Raw genomic sequence first — 20,822 nt, 5'->3', positions numbered from 1 at the left:
CTTCCCCTAACCGACAGACTTCTGAGCAGGCCCTCGTCACATCCATGGCTGGTCACAGCGAGCCCTTCCCTTCACACATCCCTCTCATCACATGACATTCCTTATGGCCTATGTTTTGTGACAGTTTGTACTCTATATTCACGGACCAATACGCCCGAATAATCCATTCACCACCGTTTACCGGTTGAACAAGTGGCGAGTCTGGTGACTGGAGTGGTCTGGAGCAAACTCATCTAACTCAACTTTCTCAGCTCGCAACTCCAACTCATCAGACGAAACAAATCTTCTCCAAATCACTGTATTACAATAGACCAACAATCTTAAAGCACCCGATAGAAAACGAGCGTGACGCGAGGCACCGAAAATGTCGGTATGATCACATAACTGGGAAATCACCGTATCAAGATTACATACAGGGCGGCCCTTGGGGCCGCCACAACCAGATATCACGGCCCAGGTTTGTCACCGTCGGGTCCCACCCCGGTCTCACAGCGGGGAGGAGGGGGCAGTGTCCGGTCCCACCCCGGCGCCAGGAGCGGGGGTCGGTGGGGCACCGCGGACCTTACTCGCTGATCTTGGACACCTCGTTCATGTACGAGCCCAGCATCTTGATCTGAAAGGTGACGGGGGTGGTTTGGTCAGCAAAGTCCGTCAGATGGTTAACAGACCGGGTGAGAAGGGCGGCAGTGGTGAGCGCCAGTGAGAAGGGCGGCAATGGTGAGCGCCAGTGAGAAGGGCGGCAGTGGTGAGCGCCGGTGAGATACGGACGGCAGTCATGGTGAGCGCCAGTGAGATACGGCTTCCAGTGGTAAGCGCCACTCTCACCACCAGGGTGGCAGGATTACACACCACTCACCACCCTGGCACGGCCAAAACATTCGGCCCGAAATAATCAGGAGAACTACTGCAAAGCAAACGGCTACAACACAACCATGTGTGAGCAGATACCGGCCAGCTCAGCCAATATATCCGGCGGAGCGGCGGCCGGCCGGGATGGCCGAGCACTCACCCCTTGGATGTAGTTGGTCATGTTGATCTTCTCGTTCTGCGAGTGGGCGCCGTCGTCGCACGCGCCGACCGGCAGCAGCATCACGTTCTTGCCCGTCACCTCCTGTCGACGGCGACATCATATAACGTCAGTACCACTACAGACTAGTCACCTTCTGTCCACGGCGACGTCACACAAAGTTAGAGACATCACACAATAGTCACCTCTTGCCCACGGCGACAATATATGACGCTAGACATCACTAAGTAGTCAACCTCCTGTCCAAGGCGACAATATAAGGTCAGTGAAATTAACATTTACTGCAGACCTATCGAAGTCATATACATATGTTTCCACATCAGCGAAATAATACCACACCTGGCAACTCCACAGCAACTCATGTCACGGACATCACACAATACTGACGGATAGTAAATGGAGTCTGCGACTGACCGCCGCCGGGTCCGGTCGCTCGAGCGTTTGCTCCGCCGTACTGTGGTAGCGTGCGTACAGTGTACAGGCGTGTAATCTGCCGCGGCAGCCAGAGCGTGGCCGCTGAGTGAGAGCTAGTGGCGGCGGCGGACGGCACGGTGAGCGTGAGATATGGAGAGAGAGACTCTTAAGAAGGCGATGATGGAGTGCTTCAAGGACGGTGAGTTCCAGTCCATCCTCAAGGAGATCGTGGCTGAAGCGATGGCTGTGAAGGACGCGGAGATCGCCGACCTGCGTGATCAGCTGAAAAAGGCCACCACGCACATCAACGAACTGGAGCAGTACTCCCGCCGGCTGTGCGTCAACGTCAGCGGTGTTCCGGAGACTCCGAACGAGTCCACCGATCAGATCATCATGGATCTCGGTAAGATGGCCGGAGTCACTGTGACCCCCGCTGACCTGGACCGAACACACCGGATCGGTAAAGGCACCGGAGGGAGTCCGAGAATCATCATCGCCAGGTTCACGAACTTCTCAAAGCGCCAGGAGTTCTACAACTCACGACGGGAGCTGCGGAAACCTCGCTCTGTGCGCGGGTCGGTGGTCTCAACGGAAGCTGCTGGGAAGACCTTCGTCTCGGACAATCTCACACGGGATAATCAGCACACGATGTACGTGGCCAGGTGCTTGAAAAAAGAAGGTAAGCTGCACTCCGCTTGGACCGACGTCGGGCGGATGAAGATCCGGCTGCGAGAGGGAGGCCCGACCAAGATCATCCGATCGCTGGAGGAGCTCCGTGAGGCCGCCGACCCTGACCACCGACCTGACGCCGACCCTGCTGAGCCGAGTGATGCTGACCGCGAGGGTTTCCGGCCAGCCCAGGGGCGCAACAGGAAGTCAGCGAGGAAGTAAGAGGTCCTGCGATCAGCGCCACTGTTGAGCGAGATCTGCCTGGGCGCGCCCCTGCCCCTGCCGAGTGCCGACCTCAGCACTTGCCTGGCCGCGCCCCTGCCGCACCCAGCTACCGAGGTCATCCGTGCAGCATTCGTATGTCCCTCTATCTCGCTTGACTGCCCTCTGCCCTGTGTCTGACGACCCGTTCTCCCGTGGACGGCCCTCCGCCGACCCTGACGCTCACCTGGCCGCGCCCCTGTCGAGTTTTTTCGCCGGGGCTGCCAGCGTCTTGTTAATGTGTGAGTGTCCCTCTATCTCGTTTGTCTGCCCCTCTGCCTAGTGTCCGACCACACGTTCTGCCGTGGCCCCGTCTGGCGGGAGCGCCCGGGGCTGTGTGAGTGCACCAGCACTTGACCCCGCTCTCGGACACTCGCACCGCTGGCGATCCCAGGTGGCCTGGGGCGCTGTCTGACGGCCGTGTCTGCGGTGGCGCGTCTCCCTGTTGGTGGCTTTGGCTGCCGGTCGTGCCTCGGACGCGTGGGCCCTCTTGGGACTCGGCAGCGGCCAACTATATTGGGGAGAGCCTGGGAGTGACCTGCCCCTGCCGAGTGTGGACGGGGTCAGTGGTCCGGACCGGTCGGCTCGCTGACATCTGTCAGGGTGCGCAGGTCCGCAGGTCGCAGGTCCGCCTCACGTGTGGGGCGGACCCCGATCGACGGTGGACTTATGTTGGACGGCTGCTGCGGGATGCGGCCGGTTCGACTGACTTGTGTCCTTGTTTTGATTTGGTACTTGTATTGTGTCCGGGGATTGTCTGTGGGTGGGATCGGGTGTGGACGGGGCTGGAGGGGTAACACAGGAGAGGGAAGGGAGCCTCTATACCAGTGTTGTGTTCAGGTGCTGTGATTGTGTGTGCGGGGGGGGGGGGGGTGAGTGAGGGGAGGGAGGGGAGAGTCATCGGTTTGGTAACGTGTTTTGTACTTGTTTGTTTTATTATTCCGTTCTTCAATATGGAAACTGAATGCCACCCAAGCCCAGATTTGAATGTCAACTGTGCGCTAATTTATCTAGTCTTGCGTTTACACTCGTATTATTTTTTAGTTAATTTTTGTTTCGTTGATGTGTGTATGCGCTTATCTCTTCTGTTCATTTATTACTTGTTTGCGTGTCGTCCGCCGTCGCCGCTTGATAGTTTACCGACTTGTTTTGTGTTGCAGTGGCCGCCGGCTCACGGGAGAGCATCTCTTTCACTTTTCATCTCTCAGTATCGTCCGATCCCGGCAAAATCGAGCGACTGCCCCCGCCACTACGGACGACAGCAACTGAACTACCCCTCGGCTTCAACCCGGCATCCCTGGTCGCTGGTAAACGTACACTCATCCTCAACATCCTAATCCCCGTACAAAATTGTAAATCAACCTGCAAACCACTGAAAACACATCATCCTCATTCAAGTTCGTACCTTGTCATCAGCATTTCACACAAGCAATGTTCACGTCTAAACGCAAAGCAAAACATAAAAACTTTGCTGCTTATCGGTGGCATAGAACCAAATCCTGGTCCCCTTAAAGAAAAACAAGTAAATATATCCCACATCAACATAAATAGTATAACCGCCGCAGGTAGAAAGGATGAGTTGTCCCAGTTTCTTAGCTTAAATGACATAACCGTTTGCGCTTTAACAGAGACCAAACTTGACGATAACATTCCTAGTTCTATGTACAACTTAAATGGATATCACTCTCCCTTCACACGACACAGGACTAGGAAGGGTGGAGGAGTCGCTCTGTACTGCCATGCTTCCTTGCCAATTAAGCGATTAAACGAGCTCGAACTTGGAGAAGAGGAGTGGATATGGGCAAAAGTAAAAATATCTAATATGACACTGGTAATTTGCTGCCTTTACTTACCCCCAAATCAAACAACGGACAGACTAAATAGCTTTCTAGATCACTTGACGGAGAGTGTTTGTCTCGCACAGTGTTACTCACCGACAGCTATTTTAATTTTAGGTGACTTCAATGCAGGGAACATTTACCTAAACCGAGACAGACAGTACAAGCATAGCGGTTTATCTCCTTTTGACCATCAACTTTACCGTACTGCCGAAACTCTTGATCTCGAACAGATCATCCACCAACCTACCAGAATCACCGAAAACACACAGAATATTCGAGATTTGATTTTTACTAGTGACTCACAAATAATAGCTAGTAGTGGAACCATGTCACCATTTTCAAACCTTGACCATTTCCCCGTAATCGCATCCATCAAAATATCGTGCCCATCAAACACAAGCAATGACACACGCAGGCAAATATGGGACTATTCGAACCTCGACTCAGAACTTTTAACACGATTATTGCTTGACGTTGATTGGGAAGACATTTTAGATCACGACGTAAATGAGGCGACTGAAAGATTCATTAACCCGCGCCCTGGTGTGGGTCTGAGCCACCTTCGCCCTGGTGGGGGGGGGGGCCAAAATGACCCCCCCCGTCTAACTCGAAAACGAAGAGGGCTAGGAAGACGCGGAAAAAAGCAAACGAAAGCCCATAACAAGTACGTTCGAAAGTATTTCGGTCATTTTTTCGCTAAGGTCAATATTGAGGTCGCTAGAGGTCATCATAGGTCAAATTTCAGTGTTTTCGGTGTTGCCGGACATATTCCGCTGTAGCTCGGAAACTAGAAGAGCTAGAGAGCCGCGGAAAAAAGCAATCGATAGCTCTTTTCAAGCTCTTTCGCCAAGGTTCGTCAGATTTGACCTCAGCTCAACGGTTTGGCCTACAGAGGTCATGCAAGGTCAACTTGGCAAATTTTGTTGAAAATGTTTTTAACTATAGCATGCATTCACGAGAAAATAGAGAAACGATTCATGCACCATCGTGCTTGGCTCGTCGAGACGCGTCGAATGATATATAGCTTGACCTCGAAAGGTCATTTTGAAAATTTGACCTCAGGTCAAGGTCATGACCTTACCGAAATAGGTCATGCTGCATATCATTCGATCCGCATTGACGAGACAAACACGATAAACGTCGAACGGAGTCTCTATCTCTATTCAATAACAAGTAAGTGCAGAAAAACCGCTGGTGACCTCTGGTGACCAGGGAGATGACCTAGCGTGACCTCAGCGAGGTCACAAGCAAATGGTTTCACATGGGCTGTGATTTGCTGACCCAAGACACTTCAATAACGAAATATAGGATCAATCACGCCCGATTTAGCTGAAAAACAACTACTTTTCGATTCTCCCATTGACTTATAATGGGGAGCAGCGATGACCTGACCTGACCTTAGGTCACATTTATAAAAAATCCGAGATAGCCATTTTGTAGAGCTGGGTGACATCTTCAAGTACTGTAAATTTTACATCGATCGGATAAAAGCTGTGCCTTTGAGAGAGCTTTGAACTTTTTTAGAGGTGGTGTCAGTTTTGGTGACCTTGTGACCTGACCTGACCTGACCCGAACCCCCCAAAACAGGACATGATGTAAAAATGTTGAATAAACAGCTATACAAAGTTTCAGGGCGCTAACTCAAGTGGTTTCTGAGTTATCGCTGAAAAACCACAGGGGGGGGGGCCAAAATGGCCCCCCCCCACCAGGGCGAAGGTTAATGTTTTACTAGATGCCGGTGAGAAAGCTATTCCTCGAAAGACCATTTACATCAAACCATGTAAAAAACCTTGGCTGTCAACTGAACTTAACAAAAGCATAAGAAAACGCGACAGACTTTTCAAACTAGCAAAACGATCAAACACTAATTACGACTGGAATCGCTGGAAATACCAAAGGAACGTAGTGACGTCATTAAATAGGGAATTAAAGAGACAACATATAGAGAAACAGGTCCGTAAGCTTTTAACTCATAGACGAGACCCTTACAAATATCACCAGACGTTACGCGAAATAACAGGACGCAAAAAGACTGATACCATCCCACCATTTGAAGGAAAAGACGGAGAAATACTTACTGACAATTACACAAAGGCTACCCTTCTAAACGAATTTTTCGCCGGACAAACCAAAACTGACAAAAGTGGGACACTCTTACAGACAGCTATTCGAAGAACAGACACTTCGCCGGTACCCACTCTGGACAAAATTACCACATCTGAAAGAGAAGTTCTGCAAATTCTAAATTCCCTAGACGCCAACAAATCTACCGGCCCAGACAACATCCCTGTGAAACTTTTAAAATTAACTGCCATCTTAATTGCATCTCCTTTGTCGAAACTATTCAACAAATCACTAGCGCTAGGCATTTACCCTTCCAAATTCAAAGAGGCCAACATCAAACCAATATTTAAAAACAAAGGCTCCCCATCTGAGCCCACAAACTACCGCCCCATAAGTCTTCTTTCTTCGTTGTCCAAAGTTTTTGAAAAAATAGTCCACAAACACATATATGCACATCTTTCCCACCATAACCTCTTGACAGATAAACAGAGTGGGTATCGGCGAGGCCATAGCGCAGAACAACAATTATTATACTTGACACATAATTTATACAAAGCATTGGACTCAGAAAGCGATTTTACTGCTATTTACCTGGACATTTCAAAATACTTTGACAAAATTTGGCACGAGGGACTTTTGTACAAATGTAGACATGAATTTGGCATCACTGACTCACTTTACGACTGGCTAAAATCTTACTTGTCTGATAGACGACAGCGAGTTCAGATCGGCGATACCTTTTCAAAAACAGAAATTATCAACGCCGGATGCCCACAGGGTTCGGTTTTGGGTCCTCTTTTAGCCCTCATTTACCTCGATAACCTCTCTACTAGAACACAAAACGACATTTTATTTTTCGCAGACGACGTATCGCTTTATGCATCCCATACAAAACAAAATTTGAACACAACACAGACGTCATTACAAAATGATCTCAATGAAATACAAAAATACGGTAAAGAATGGGCGATTACTTTTAACGTAAGCAAAACAATACAACAGACATTTTCACGCAGCCCACAAAACACACCACCAGCTCTTACATTTGGGGACGACATAATACCCATTCACGAAAACCACGCTCATCTGGGAATGACATTTTCAAAGGACTTGCGGTTTCATCAGCACATTAACGAAATTTGCAAAAAGGTAAACAGAACCATGAGCCCATTGTACTCCATTGCTCCATACATCCCCCGAGAAATTTTAGATCAAATTTACAAAACATACACGAGACCACATTTTGACTTTTACGACACAGTTTATGACGGACATATTACGCTCCAGGACACACAGAGACTTGAAGTTTTACAAAACAGAGCGGCTCGGCTTGTGACTGGCACTTTATTTAGAACACCAACTGACAAATTGTTAAAAGACCTAGGATGGAACAAGTTAAAAACAAGAAGAGAGATGCACAAAATAACACTATATCATACACTCAATAGCCACATGCAAAAAACTCCCAACTACATCAAATCAATCATACCGGACACCCGCTCACAAAGAACAGGAAGGACCCTGCGAAATCACAGGAACCATACACTCCAACCACATCGCACCACATCCTATCAGTCATCGTTTTTCCTATCAACTGCCAAACTATGGAACCACCTCCCAGAATCATTAAGATCCTTGCCCCAAACATCCTTCAAAAAAGAAATTAACCAGCGACTAGGGATGCCCAAACCCCCAGACTACTACAAAATTGGCTCAAAAACTGGAAATATTCTACATACCCGACTAAGAACTGAAATGTCTTGTCTAAATTCTCATCGTTTTCAAATCAACAAAGCAGATTCGCCTGAATGTTCTTGCGGCCACTTCAAGGAAGATGTCCGCCACTACGTAATATTCTGTCGAAATTATGATGCCCAAAGGAAAACACTATTTGATAACGCTTCTCGTATACTGGGAAAAAATTTTGCAAATTACTCACCCGACCAAAAATTAAACATTCTTATCCACGGAGATCGCTTGAGTGGCGAGGGCAGTCGAGAAATGGCTTACGCCTTTCAAAAGTTTTTGACAAAAACAAATAGATTTTCGTAGTAACAAATAAATTCATTCAAAGTTTTCAAAATTTGCAATCCCGAGAGCTGAGCGGCTGATGGAACACCAAAATTTACCGCTCATGAGCGACTGGTCAGCGGCGGCGGCGGTTGTTTCACATGTTTTATTTTTGTTCCAGAGTGGTGCCTCGAGTTAAGCGATTGCGCTTTTGCACCACTCTGCTATCACTTTTATGTTGCTACATTGTGCCATATGTTTCATTGATCATGCTTTATTTCTCTTGTATCTTTTGTTCCTTAATAAACGTTTTGTGTGTGTGTGTGTGTGTGTGTGATAAAAGCAGAAAAATGAAATAGAGATGAACGTCGTTCAGTCAAGTGTTTTGATACGAGTTCGCAGTAACCATTGCGGTGTTTTTGTTTTCGCCACGTTGCTGCACGTCTCCCATTGTGATATGCAGAGTCCATTCCGAGTCAATGTCCCCCATTTGTCTGTGCCATTTCGCTGATGGTGTTTTCATAATTCACACCCCTAGTTCCAGATCTGTCGGTGCAATTGTTTTATTATTCGCTGGGGAGCCAGCGGAGGCGGTCGTTAGGTGTTGGTATACCGACTGCTCGGTCCGATCACTGCCAGGTGTGAGACCATTCGGCCGTCCCGGAGCTCTGTGGACACCCCCAGACTGGTGGGTCGGGTGGGGAGCCGCCGTACCATCAACAGCCACAACCCACTGAACACAGCCGTCCCATTGGCGGCCATCGGCGGCCAGGGAAGGACAGCGCTCCCCCCCCCCCCCCCACAGCCGCCCGGCTAGCCCCTCCTCTCAGCCGTCCGACCAACCGGAGCTCTCAGATGGCCGCATACACTACCCGGGCCGGTCACCCTCCAAACTCAGCGCCCCATCTGATACACAGGCTGCGGTCGTGTAGGTACAACAACGCCAATCAGCGGGTATATCCTGGACGGCTTAGCTATACAGCCGTGTGCTACTGTTTCCATCGGTGGGATCGGGTGGAGGACAGGGCTAAACTCGAACAGAATCGGCCACATGAGTTATAAGTCGCATTTCAAGGGCATAAAACAAGACGGATCTACAGCATCCAGCATGTTTGTAATAGCAAACATGCTGGAAACAGGCCAGGCCAGAAGTTAAGTTTTAGATGGACAAACGCGACTAAAACTGCCACTCTCTGGCAGGGTCGGATCAGCTGGTCAGTTAAGAGCATACCTGATATGTCAGTGTAACCAGCATGGAGCCTCCCTCTCCGATCAGGCCAAGTCGTACCTGGAAGGTCAGTGTAACCAGAATGGAGCCTCCCTCACAGGTCAGGTGAGGTCGGGTCATGTCAGACCGTACCCGGAAGGTCAGAGTGACCGGGATGGAGCCTCCCTCCCGGGTCGGGTCAGGTTGGGTCGGGTCAGGTCGTACCTGGAAGGTCAGTGTAACCAGAATGGAGCCTCCCTCTCCGATCAGGTCAGGTCAGGTCAGGTCGTACCTGGAAGGTCAGTGTGACCGGGATGGAGCCGCCCTCGCGGGTCAGGTCGGGCTCCACTCCGAACACCGATTTGATGGCGCGCGCTCCGGCCTGGTAGTGCGGATGGTGGGGGTCGGTGACCCAGCACCGGCCGCCGTGGAACATGAACGCCTGCCGGCACACACAGAGGTCAGGGCAGGTCAGGTCAGTGACCCAGCACCGGCCGCCGTGGAACATGAACGCCTGTGGGCACACAGAGGTCAGGTCAGGTCAGGTCAGGGACCCAGCAGCGGAACATACAAAGGTCAGGCCAGGGACCCAGCCTAGTACCTAGGTCATCACGTGGGTGCGTACACAGCGTGGGGCGTAAAGCAAACAGAGTGACCGTACCGTATGATAAATTAAACGGCGCGACTGCTGGCGATAAGCGCCGGGTAATGTCGGAGCGATACCAGGGGCGGAGATCGGGGGACGCAATGGACGCAATGGACGCTCCCACAGAGGACGCCGGCCATACGCACCTTCATTTCGTTGGGGCTGGCGCGCTTCTTCCACTGTTTGTTGAGGTACTCGACGACGCACTTTTCCACCGACTCGGGCGTCATGTTGGGCACGATACGGATGGAGAACTTGCCGGTCACCTTCATGGGAATGACCGTCTTGGCTCCGTCCTCTGAGAAGGCGCCGTGCACGCCGTGCAGCGAGAGCGACGGGTGCCGCCACCGGGCCATCAGCGTCTCAGCCTGTCCAGAGAACAGGGGACGGTAAATAGACCGACCTTCTGACCTGTAGAGCCACGGGGTACACATACCAGGCATGTCCAGTGTTCACCGCCAACAAATGATCTGACATGCCCACCTTGTCTCCCTCCTGGATGCAGCGGTTGGTGCCGATGTCCAGATCGTTTCCGACCCCCCCCCCCCCCCCCCCCGGTACCTCGCCCGCCGCCCACCTTGTCTCCCTTCTGGATGCAGCAGTTGGTGCCTATGCCCAGATCGTTTCAGAAACCCCTCCCCCCCCCCCGGTGTCTCGCGTCCGCCGCCCACCTTGTCTCCCTTCTGGATGCAGCAGTTGGTGCCGATGTCCAAATACCTCAGACCCACCCAGTGTCCCCTAGCGCCGTTACCTCGCCCGCCGCCCACCTTGTCTCCCTTTTGGATGCAGCAGTTGGTGCCGATGTCCTTGCGGTAGTCCTCCGGGTCGAAGTCGATGTCCTTGTAGAGGGCGCGCTCCTCGGGGGTGAGCGGCGCCACCTGCTCCTTCAGCCCGTCCACCAGGATCCGGCCCTCGGCGTCCACCAGCGTGTTCATCATGTACATCAGGTCGGACATCGCCTCGTGGCTGCCGGGGTACACGGACGGCGGGTTAGACGCGGGGGTACAACTGAACAGCCAGAGTTTCAAGTACTTCTCTGGAATGACGGTATTCACTGCAGCTGCCAATACTGTTTTATTAGGGTGCCACATGTAAACGTAACAAGAGTAAACAGATAAAACCACGAATTTTACGGGACACAAAAACAGGTATTGGCAACGGTTTGATCCTTTGATAATTCCTTCTAGATTCAGTAGGTACTTTTTGCTCACATATTCCCGCTAAGCAGCAAAACGATATTAAAAAACGATATTAAAAAAAAATTAACCGTCGCGTCTCATCTGCACTCAACTCACACGGTGCCGCCGAAGATGCCGCTGTGCAGGTCCTGCTTGGCGCACTGCACCTCGATGAAGAAGTAGCAGACGCCGCGCAGGCCGTACGTGATGCACGGCTTCTTCTTGCCCAGCCAGTAGTTGTCCGAGATGCAGACGAAGTCGGTACCGGCCAGGAACTTGTCCTTCTCGGCTGCCAGCAGGTCGTCCAGGCCCTCCGAGCCCGACTCCTCCATACCCTCGAACACAAACTGAACGGACGAGAAAGGTCAGCGCCAGGCGGTGTAGCACATCACCCACGCACAAACTGACGGTGGGCGACGGCGGCAACTAATTTCATTACACCGAACACGCATACAAACTTGCCTTCATTGGTCATATTCAGGCAGCCTCAACGCTTTATATTTCGTTTACGGGAATCACTAAAATAATATTCATTTGAAACATCTTTCCCCTGGTTCGCGGTCGGACATTTCCTGACGCCTACCACCCCGGTCTCTGCGCCCCTTCCCCACCTTGATATTGATGGGGATGTCCTGTCCGGTGGCCTGGAGCGCCTCCACGGCGTGCAGCCAGCAGAGCACGGGCCCCTTGTCGTCGGTGGCGCCGCGGCCAAACAGCTGGCCGTCCTTTTCGATCAGCTGGAACGGCTCGGTGGCCCAGCCGTCCTCGCGCGCCGCCGGCTGCACGTCCAGGTGGCCGTACACGCAGAGCGTCCGCTTGGCCGGGTCAGTGCCCAGCTGACCGAGCAGCACCGGCGGCAGCGCCAGCTTCTGGCCCGACGGCAGCTCCTGATGGGGAGAGACGGGGAGGGGTGAGAGAGGGTACAAACCACAACCGGCAGCTCCTGTAGGAAGGACGGGAGAGGAATTAGAGGCGAGGATGGACCACCCAAGGAAAGGGAATGCAGGTAAGGCAATGGTGGCTGGTAAGACATTTAACTATCTCATTGAAACGACAGAACCGGTAAGTGGACGCAATAGATGTACGAGTGCCCCCCCCCCCTCCGGTATCTCTCGTCCGACACGATCGGTCGCCTGTACTCGTCAAGTGGCGGCTGTCGATACTCGATTACGGCTAGGTTGCTCAACAGCGGTACTCACGGCACCCTACCCCCGAACCATTCCTACCAGCTCAGAGTCCGGCCCGGCAGAAGCAGGGTCCATCGGCGAGCTGACAGTGTTTCGCAATAAACCAACCAACAATACGGGCAACATGCATTTGTGCGTTCTCTGGGTATGGAAAGTTGGACAGATCTTACATTAGTGTTTCGGTTCAATAGTGGACTAACGGAAAACAAGGTATAAGTAGTTATAACGAGGTATTACAGAGCTGGTAATGTGAATATATGTTATCCACGCAACCGCAAACATTTCACTTTTTTACTGGCACGATGGGTTGCATGCATCGCTTGTGATCTTAAATATTTCGCCGCCTTTTACAAAAAAAATGACTTAATCGTCACTGATCATCGTAAATACCTAATACATTTGATCATCATAGACGATGCCCCTAATAAAACAGTAACAAGCCCTGACAGAAAAGGGCAGTCGATTGTTGGCGTATGTAACACCGAAAGCATTCATGATGTAGTAAGAGGCTCGTCCAAATGCCACTAACTGTTGACATAGCTGAAAGATCAGCTCACAGCTTATTTACACCAGCTATACCGCATCGCCGAGCTGCACTCGGATAAATACACTGTGCACACAGTGCAGCTTACAGGCGGCGCTGCCATTTCCCGAGCACCGCTGAGCTGGTAGGGCCTACCGGAAGATAGCGTAACGCCGGGAGAGGGGCCGGACCGACTATATCTGGAGCATGTACTCGAGAATACGCGGATAGCTGGGAGTGGTTCAACTGTTCAAGAGTCCGGGGGTAAACTCCGGTAGGGGGGGGGGGGGGCAGCGCGTGACCAGTATCGGCCGGCACACCCCCAGCCCCCCCCCCCCCGACCAATCGCCGATATAGCAGCCAGAGTACACACGGCACGGATAGCTGAGGAGTGCCGTCCTATCGGCCGGCTTTTGAAGCACCGATTAGCGGCGGAAGACTGATGGGAATACATGCGACTGACTATAAGCTGCGGATTTAGAGCATTACACCAAGCTTTGAGCATGCCATCGACAAAAGTAAAACATACTCTGTGTTGATATCATGATATCATCAGCTGTGGTAGGTAACTATTTTCGCATGCTATAAATTCTGTTTCCATTTACATTCAATTCGAACAGCATCGCTTGAAACGATGACGCATGCATTGCAAGCTACTAAACGATGAAGTACGAAACAATGTCAATTAAAAGCTGATATCTGAGCATTTACAAATGCTGAAACTCTAGTTTGTTAATGTGTGACATTCTGAATAATGCGTACGCCCTCCGTAGCCCGTAAGCTGTTCCATCACTTATTTCGCCTGCGGCTGTGACTCCGAGCGGGCCGATGTCTCTGTCGTTAGCCAGCGTTCCTTCAGGGTGCTCGTTTTGGCGGCTGATTCCGGCCTCTTCTGCGTATATCAAGTCTCCGGCACCGGCGCAGGTCCGTCTCTGTCTCCGTTCTGTCTCCGTTCGTAACGCGAAGGTTCGTGGCCATCCCTCTCAGCTCGACACCCGTTGTATTCTGTTCCGGTCGGAATCCGCTCCCGACACGGCTAGGTCTTTGTCTCCCACCCCGGTCGGTCTCCAAGTGCTGCCTCTGTTGTCTGCCCGTATCCGTCTCCGGCCCCGGTGGGTCTCCGGTCCCTGGCGTCAGTCGGTCTCCGCCCCCCACACCGCTAGGTATTCGTCTCACCTCCCACCCCTGTCGGTCTCCGTCCCCACACCGCTAGGTCTTCGTCTCACCTCACACCCCTTTTGGTCTCCGTCCCCGGCTCGTGCCCGTCCCCCGTCTCGGCCTTCGTCTCCGTCTCTTACGCCGATCGAATTTCGTCCCGGTCGAACTCCTCCCCCGTTATCCTCCGTCCTCGGCGCTGGTCGCCCTCCCATTCTCTGCCTTCCGCCGGTCTCCACCTCTGTCCCGTCCCGCTCAGTATACCTGTTCCCGTCTCCAGCAGCACTCAGTCTGTTTCCCCGCCCCGCTCGGTCTCCGTCTCCGTTCCCAGTCCCTCACCTGTTCACCGACATCGCGGTACTCGACGGTGGCGCCCAGCTTCTTCAGCCGGTCGCCCACCCAGTGGACCATCTTGACGATCTCAGGGCGGGCCTCGGGCCATGCCGACACCGACTTAATCTCAACAGCCTCCCTCAGCAGGCTGACATAATGAGTCTGGTGCTCGTCCACATACCTAGCACAAACAAATAAATCAGCAGAGCGAACTAAACACAAAACACACTGGCTTGGCAAAGGCCCATGCATTGGGTTTGTTATAATTTATTTCAGTCATCGGTGTGATTATACACTACACTATGAAATAAATGGGAGGGTGAGGAGTGGGATGACACAAAGTTTTAATCTGTCTTGAAGAGAAGTGACAGCTTCAGTTATCTTAAACCTTAGTAAAACATCTGTCCTCTAACAGCTTCAATAATCTTAAACCTTAGTAAAACATCTGTCCTCTATGCCGAAAATGTCACAATCATGAATCACATGCTATATGGCTGGCCAATTGCACGCAGTTCATATAAAAAGCTAGTTGAGTAGTGAACTGAGTACATATGCTTACTTGAAAAACTTGAGGAGATCCATGTCTTCCGAGCAAATATTTGAAACTCTCCTTCAGAATCTTATGTGCTCAATCCTTGTATTGCCCTGAAATTGAAATTGAAATGCAAAAATTGTCAAAAAGGAGGTCACAAAACGTCAGCTTAATCGCGCAAACTCCGCATGTTAAAGCAATTACCGTCAACTTAAACGAATTCCAATGATATACCGGCGAGCGAGATTCGTAGGAATGTCGTACAGAGAAAATTTGTACAGAACATACAGAACTTTCAACCACCACCACCCACCTCAGTCGGGCGCACTATGGTATCGGCAGTCCATTTATGGATACGTATCTATTAAAGGAAACGTTTCCAAATTTGGAAGGCACTTTGTTCCATTTATGGAAACGCCAGTTCCAAAATTGGAAACGCCAATTTTTAAGCAGGCATATTTCTGTATTTCTTAAGTTAATAGTAATCTTTTCAGCTGGCGTGTCTTTTTGTCGATATGTTTTCTCCCAAAACAGTAAAATCCAACAATATTTTCGTACGCAAATGGCGAATCTGATGCCCTGACGCAAACCCTTGTCAACGTTCCATTTTTGGAAACGGAAGGTTCCAAAAATGGAAACTATGAGCCAACACAGGAAAAGGCATAAGCAACATATTATTGATATGTGGGCCTGTCTACCCCACGCCTTCTAAGTAATTGCCGAGCTATTGATGCCGGTACATGTTCCGATATGGGTGATTTCCCTTTGCATCTAAATTTCGTATGAATGGTCCTCCAATTGCTTGGGCATAGTGCCCGAAAGCCGATGTTGGTACAATAATGCTTACGAAAATGTGTCTTCTGGGGAAAGTCCCCAATTTCTAGGCACCTACATAAACCCCAGAACTGTCCAACCGTCTTGCCTACTAAGCTGCTACTGCTTACGAAACCCACATTATAACATATTTTAACTGTTTCAAGCATGCATGCGTGACTGCAGTAAGCGTCGCGATGTGCCCTGAATTGCGGTTAACAGACTCTGGCTTCCCAAGAAAAGCAAGGCTTTATAAGTAAGGTTGGAGTTAAACTTCGGCCTAATCAGGCCGGTTCAGAAGCTCTGGTTCGCATCTCATGCTGTCGGAGCGTGCACATTTTCCAACCTTCTCGTGGATTATTAGAAATGAGAAAGGCAGAAAGTGCTTCTAAAAACATTAAATGCAAATAGGAGTTGAAATACATATAACCTACTGCATCTGTGAGCTGTATGTACAACATGAGTTAAAATTCGTCATTTGTTCCAAAAATGGAAACTGTGCTTCATAAAGCATTATTCAATGGGCCTTACACAGGCACTAACTGAAGGCCTACTGAACTAATACGGTGCAAAGTGGGCAATTAGTACAGTTTGAGCATTTCCCTATCCATAGAAATTGTTTATAACACCTTGTCATCGCTTTTTCATTTAATGGAATCGTTTAAAACTGGACGACAGCTTGGATCGCTTCCGACAAGCAGTAACATATCAGACCTTTAATGCAATTATTTACATACATTCTACCAACTTTCACACATTCGTAAGTTAAATGGGTGCTAAGAAGTTCAGTTTGCCCACTTAGAAGCATCTGTACGAAATATTTTCCAACTTACCGCCTTCCAAAGCCGGAATGACGATCTCCGCACGTGGTCACCAACACGCCATTCAGGGCTTGCTTTACAGCAATGTAAAATATTAATGAATACCAGACAGCAAGTCTGCCAATTAAAAAATTGCCATTCTTGTGAAAATCAAATTTTTCCACAAAAACATGAGGTATATTTCATTAATGACACATAAAAGTTCACCTATCATGAAAAAATCTATTGTTTACAAAAGGAAGTGGACCGTGCAAGCCTGTTCAACAGCCGATTTTTCTGTTCAACGTTGGAATTATGAAGCGAAATGCGGTCTTTTGATTGGTGGCCTTTGTTTGATGCGGAAATCTATGGTTTGTTGCGGAAACTACCGAACAGGTTTATGTGCTCCTTGCGTTTCCGAAAATAGAAACGGAGCGTTTCCATTATTGGAACAGTTGGTTTTTAGCGTTTCCATTTTTGGAACTTTCTTCCAAAAATAGAAACGTTTCTATAAATGGACTGCCGATACCATAGTGCGCCCGACTGACCTCAACACCTCAACCTGCAAAAACAAATTGCCGGCACAGGCCACAGACGCGCAAACGCCCATGATGTTGATGTGGAAGCCAAGATTGTGGAAGCTGTGGTAAAGGAAAGTAAAGGCAGCCGAGAGGCACACAAGAAATAACTTCGACCGACAACCTTACCTTACCTTACCTTAGAAGTACACGGAATTTTGAGGCCAAGTAGCAGGCCTATTGGACCGGATCATTACTTTAAACTCGCTCTGTTTCTATTGATCGAAGACTGATGAATATTGGATGTTTTTCCAGTGGGAGTCGAGTCGGGACTTGAAGGCATTGACAGTAGGTGCGGATACAACAGAGGGAGGCAGGCCGTTCCAGCTGTTGATTGCTCTGACTCCCAGAAAGTTCCTCCTCGCTCTTGATCTTGATCTTGGCTTGTGGAGCTTCAAATGATGGCCTCGAGTAATCCTGGAGCTTGCCAATGGAAGGAGACCTGGGCGCACATCGAGGGAGCCCCGGAGTATCTGGAAGACCGTTATCATGTCTCCTCGTAGGCGTCGATACGTAAGTGAGGGCAGGTCCAACTCCCTGAGTCTCTGCGAGTATGGCTTGGGCCGTAGTTCACGGACCAGCTTGGTAGCACGTCTCTGGACTCTCTCTATCTTCTTTTGGTCTCCCTTCGATGGCGGTCCCCATATACTGTTACCATATTCCAGGTGAGGTCTTATCAAGGTCCTGAACAACACAGTAAGCATGTCTTTGCTAAGATTTCCAAACGATCTGCGGATGATTCCGAGGAGCTTGTTTGCTTTGGCCACAACCCTTGCTGTCTGAACATGAAACTTCATTGCACTGTCTATTGTCACGCCTAAGTCCTTTTCTTCGTCAACAGCAGTGAGGTTTGATTCAAACATTTTGTAGCTGACACAGGGGTTCCTGGGACCCATGTGGAGCACCTTGCATTTGTCCAAGTTGAGTGGGAGTCTCCAGCGTTGTGACCACTCAGCTACTTTGTCGATGTCTTCTTGAAGTCGAAGTCTATCACTGGGGGACTGAACAGGACCGAACAGCTTGGAGTCGTCCGCGAAAATCTTGATATGACTTTCAAGATGGTCAGGCATGTCATTGATGTATATGAGAAATAACAAAGGACCCAGTACGGAACCCTGAGGAACACCACTTTTCACCTTAGAGCTGCTTGACAAGGCGCCTTCGACCAGGACCTGCTGGGTGCGATCAGACAGGAATGCTTCGACCCATTTCAACACCCTTCCATCAACACCATAGTACTTCAGCTTAGAAAGAAGAAGACCATGTGGGACCGAATCAAATGCCTTGCTAAAGTCGAGGTAAATGGTGTCGACAGGCTGCCCAGAGTCTATTGCTCGCGTCCAGTCATCCATAGCTTCAAGGAGCTGGGTTGTACAGGACCTTGCAGGACGAAAACCATGCTGGTGAGGACTAAGCAGATTGAAGCTCGCTAGGTGAAACATGATCTTGTCCCTGACAACTGATTCCATGATCTTGCAAACGACTGAAGTTAAGCTGACTGGTCGGTAGTTCTTTGCATTTTCCCGGTCGCCTTTCTTGAAAATGGGAACTACTGTAGCGTGACGCCATGTTTTCGGAACGATCGACGTTTCCATGGACTTGTTGAACACCACAGCAAGAGGATGGGCAACCAATGGCGCCAACTCTTTCAAAACTCTGGGATGAACCCCATCTGGACCTGGTGCTGCTGACACATTGAGACTCTCGAGCTTGGACGTGACCTCAGCGGGGCTCACCGACATGTCACTGAGGATCTCATCAATTTGAGGGAGTCTCTCGATGCTCTGGGCTGGCGAGGCAATTGGTTCACTTGTGTAGATACTGCTGAAATGCTTGTTCAATATCTCAGCTTTCTCATGTGGTTCATATCTTGGTATACCTTGTTCATCTATGATAAGGTCGATTCCAGACTTGGTTTTGAGGCGAGAGTTGGCGTACTTCCAAAAAGCTTTTGGGTTGTCCTTCAATTGAGATACTATGGATACTTCAAGTTGGGTTCTCAGCTTCCTCGTCATTTTTCTAAGGGCGTTCCGTGCAGCAGCATATCTAGCAAAGTCCTCTGGGCGTCTAGACTCCATGTATATGGCCCACAGATTTCGTTTCTTTTTACGCAGTCTCAAGGCTTCTTTGTTCATATACAAGTTTTTTGCTTTAGCAATCTTAGTCTTCGGCACAAACTGTTCAATGAGGCCCGCTATACTGTCTTGAAACAATGTATAGGCATTCTCCACATCAAGCCCTATCATTGAACCCCAGTTGACTTTGCTTGCCTCAAGCCTTAGCTTGTTAAAGTCAGCCTTGTAAAGGGCAGGCTTCAGCTCTCTATGAACAGATTGTATTGTGTAGCAGTTCACTGTAAATCGCAAAACCAGATGATCACTCATGTTTAAGCCAGGCAGATACTCGAGGTTTTTGATCATCCCTTCTTCATTAGTGATGACAAGATCCAAAACACTTGGTGTAGTACCTTCACGGTATCGTGTAGGGTGCAATATGTGCTGGTGAAGGAATACATCATTCATGGTCTCCAGGAACTGGTGAGTGGGATGCTCTGGAGGCATTTGGCTTGCCATAATGTTCCAGTCAATGTGTGGGTAATTAAAGTCACCAGCCAGAAGAAAGTGAGAAGAAGATCCACACACTTCTCTGAGCAGACTACAAACCTGAAGTGTACTTTCAAGAACATTTATGCTGGGGCTCCTATACAAACATCCTAGGAGCAAAGTATCACTACCCAGCAGCGGTATTGAAAGCCAGAGTACTTCTACCAAGCTTCGGGGTGAGAAAGAGATGGTTCGGCATTTTAAATGGTCTTTAGCATAAACGCATAACCCTCTCAACCCCAAAGATCCAAGACTTGGTTTCTCTGGATCAAAATTCATAAATACTTTGTAGCCTGGTATCATGAAAACCGATACAGAGAGAGGGACAACTTGAGCTTTTGGGATAACCTCAGTTATCAATATCAAGTCTGGTTCTGACCCAGCAATCTCCAGCAGTAGACAGTCCCTCTTGTTCACCAGTTGATCTGCATTTGTGTACAGTATCTTTAGTCCATTCCTTCTACCATGACCTTGTTTGAGTCATTGCTGTCTTTGTTGAGCCCCACGCCCAGCCTGCATGGTTCTGGGCACTTCAGATTGGGGTGTGCTTCCTCGTCTGGTTGTGTCAGCTCTTGACTCAGCCGACTGAGGCTTCGGATTCTCTTGTCTCGCAGAGTTGGAGAGCTTAACAATAGCACCACGCCTTATGACAAGACCTTGCTCACCAGATGCTTTTCTGTTTGCCAGTTCTTGTCTCAGCTTCCTGTTGATCTCCCTCTCAGCAGGGGTCAAGTCAGGATTTATGTATAGGTTCCTCCAAGCTGAATTGTCTCTAAGCTGGGCTGACATGCGGAGGAGCTCTTGCCTTGTTTCCAGGTCTTCCATCGTGACAACAAGGAAAAGGAGTGAATTTGAAGTGAAATAGAAAAACTATGGAAAATATGATATTCCCAACCATTTAATGATCTCTTTTTTTTAGTTAAAACATTTTAGATATTGGATTTGTGTGTGAACTAGGCGTCCTTTTTTCTTTTTTCTTTT

At 49.6% G+C, this 20,822-nt stretch overlaps 1 protein-coding gene across 9 annotated transcripts; it reads right to left on the bottom strand.

Annotated features, from left to right (window-relative positions):
- Window positions 1–282: 282 nt before the first annotated feature.
- LOC122382285 (cytosolic non-specific dipeptidase-like) lies at window positions 283–20,811 on the bottom strand. Of its 9 annotated transcripts, none has more exons than XM_043367443.1 (10): window positions 20,768–20,811; window positions 15,075–15,160; window positions 14,522–14,696; window positions 11,929–12,204; window positions 11,435–11,664; window positions 10,907–11,105; window positions 10,286–10,507; window positions 9,786–9,935; window positions 1,010–1,111; window positions 283–613 (listed from the first exon to the last, which is right to left on the bottom strand). In XM_043367443.1, the coding sequence occupies exons 2-10, from the start codon at window positions 15,095–15,097 to the stop codon at window positions 563–565; spliced, it is 1,428 nt and encodes a 475-aa protein (XP_043223378.1). In that variant the 5' UTR covers window positions 15,098–15,160; window positions 20,768–20,811; the 3' UTR covers window positions 283–562. The 9 variants fall into 9 exon arrangements, with proteins under 9 accessions (XP_043223378.1, XP_043223375.1, XP_043223369.1 ...); XM_043367440.1 differs by lacking the exon at window positions 20,768–20,811 and adding an exon at window positions 20,507–20,619; XM_043367434.1 differs by lacking the exon at window positions 20,768–20,811 and adding an exon at window positions 20,507–20,571 and having other exon boundaries at window positions 9,786–10,007.
- Between the last annotated feature and the right edge of the window lie 11 nt (window positions 20,812–20,822).

This window comes from Amphibalanus amphitrite, unplaced genomic scaffold (genome assembly GCF_019059575.1).
Source record: "Amphibalanus amphitrite isolate SeventyFive unplaced genomic scaffold, NRLGWU_Aamphi_draft 000136F_arrow, whole genome shotgun sequence".
Taxonomy (NCBI): domain Eukaryota; kingdom Metazoa; phylum Arthropoda; class Thecostraca; order Balanomorpha; family Balanidae; genus Amphibalanus; species Amphibalanus amphitrite.
Note: the sequence above shows the minus strand (reverse complement) of the source record. Positions and strands in the feature narration are given on the sequence as shown.

Bases quoted from the DNA above. Each gene is read 5' to 3' on its own strand.
- LOC122382285 (XM_043367434.1), bottom strand. From the start codon at position 15,097: ATGGATCTCCTCAAGTTTTTCAA. The intron at 12,205-14,521 runs GTGAGGGACTGG...TCTCCCCATCAG, and splicing joins ACCGCGATGTCGGTGAACAG to GAGCTGCCGTCGGGCCAGAA. The intron at 10,008-10,285 runs GTGCGTATGGCC...GTGTGCCCACAG, and splicing joins CCAGCCCCAACGAAATGAAG to GCGTTCATGTTCCACGGCGG.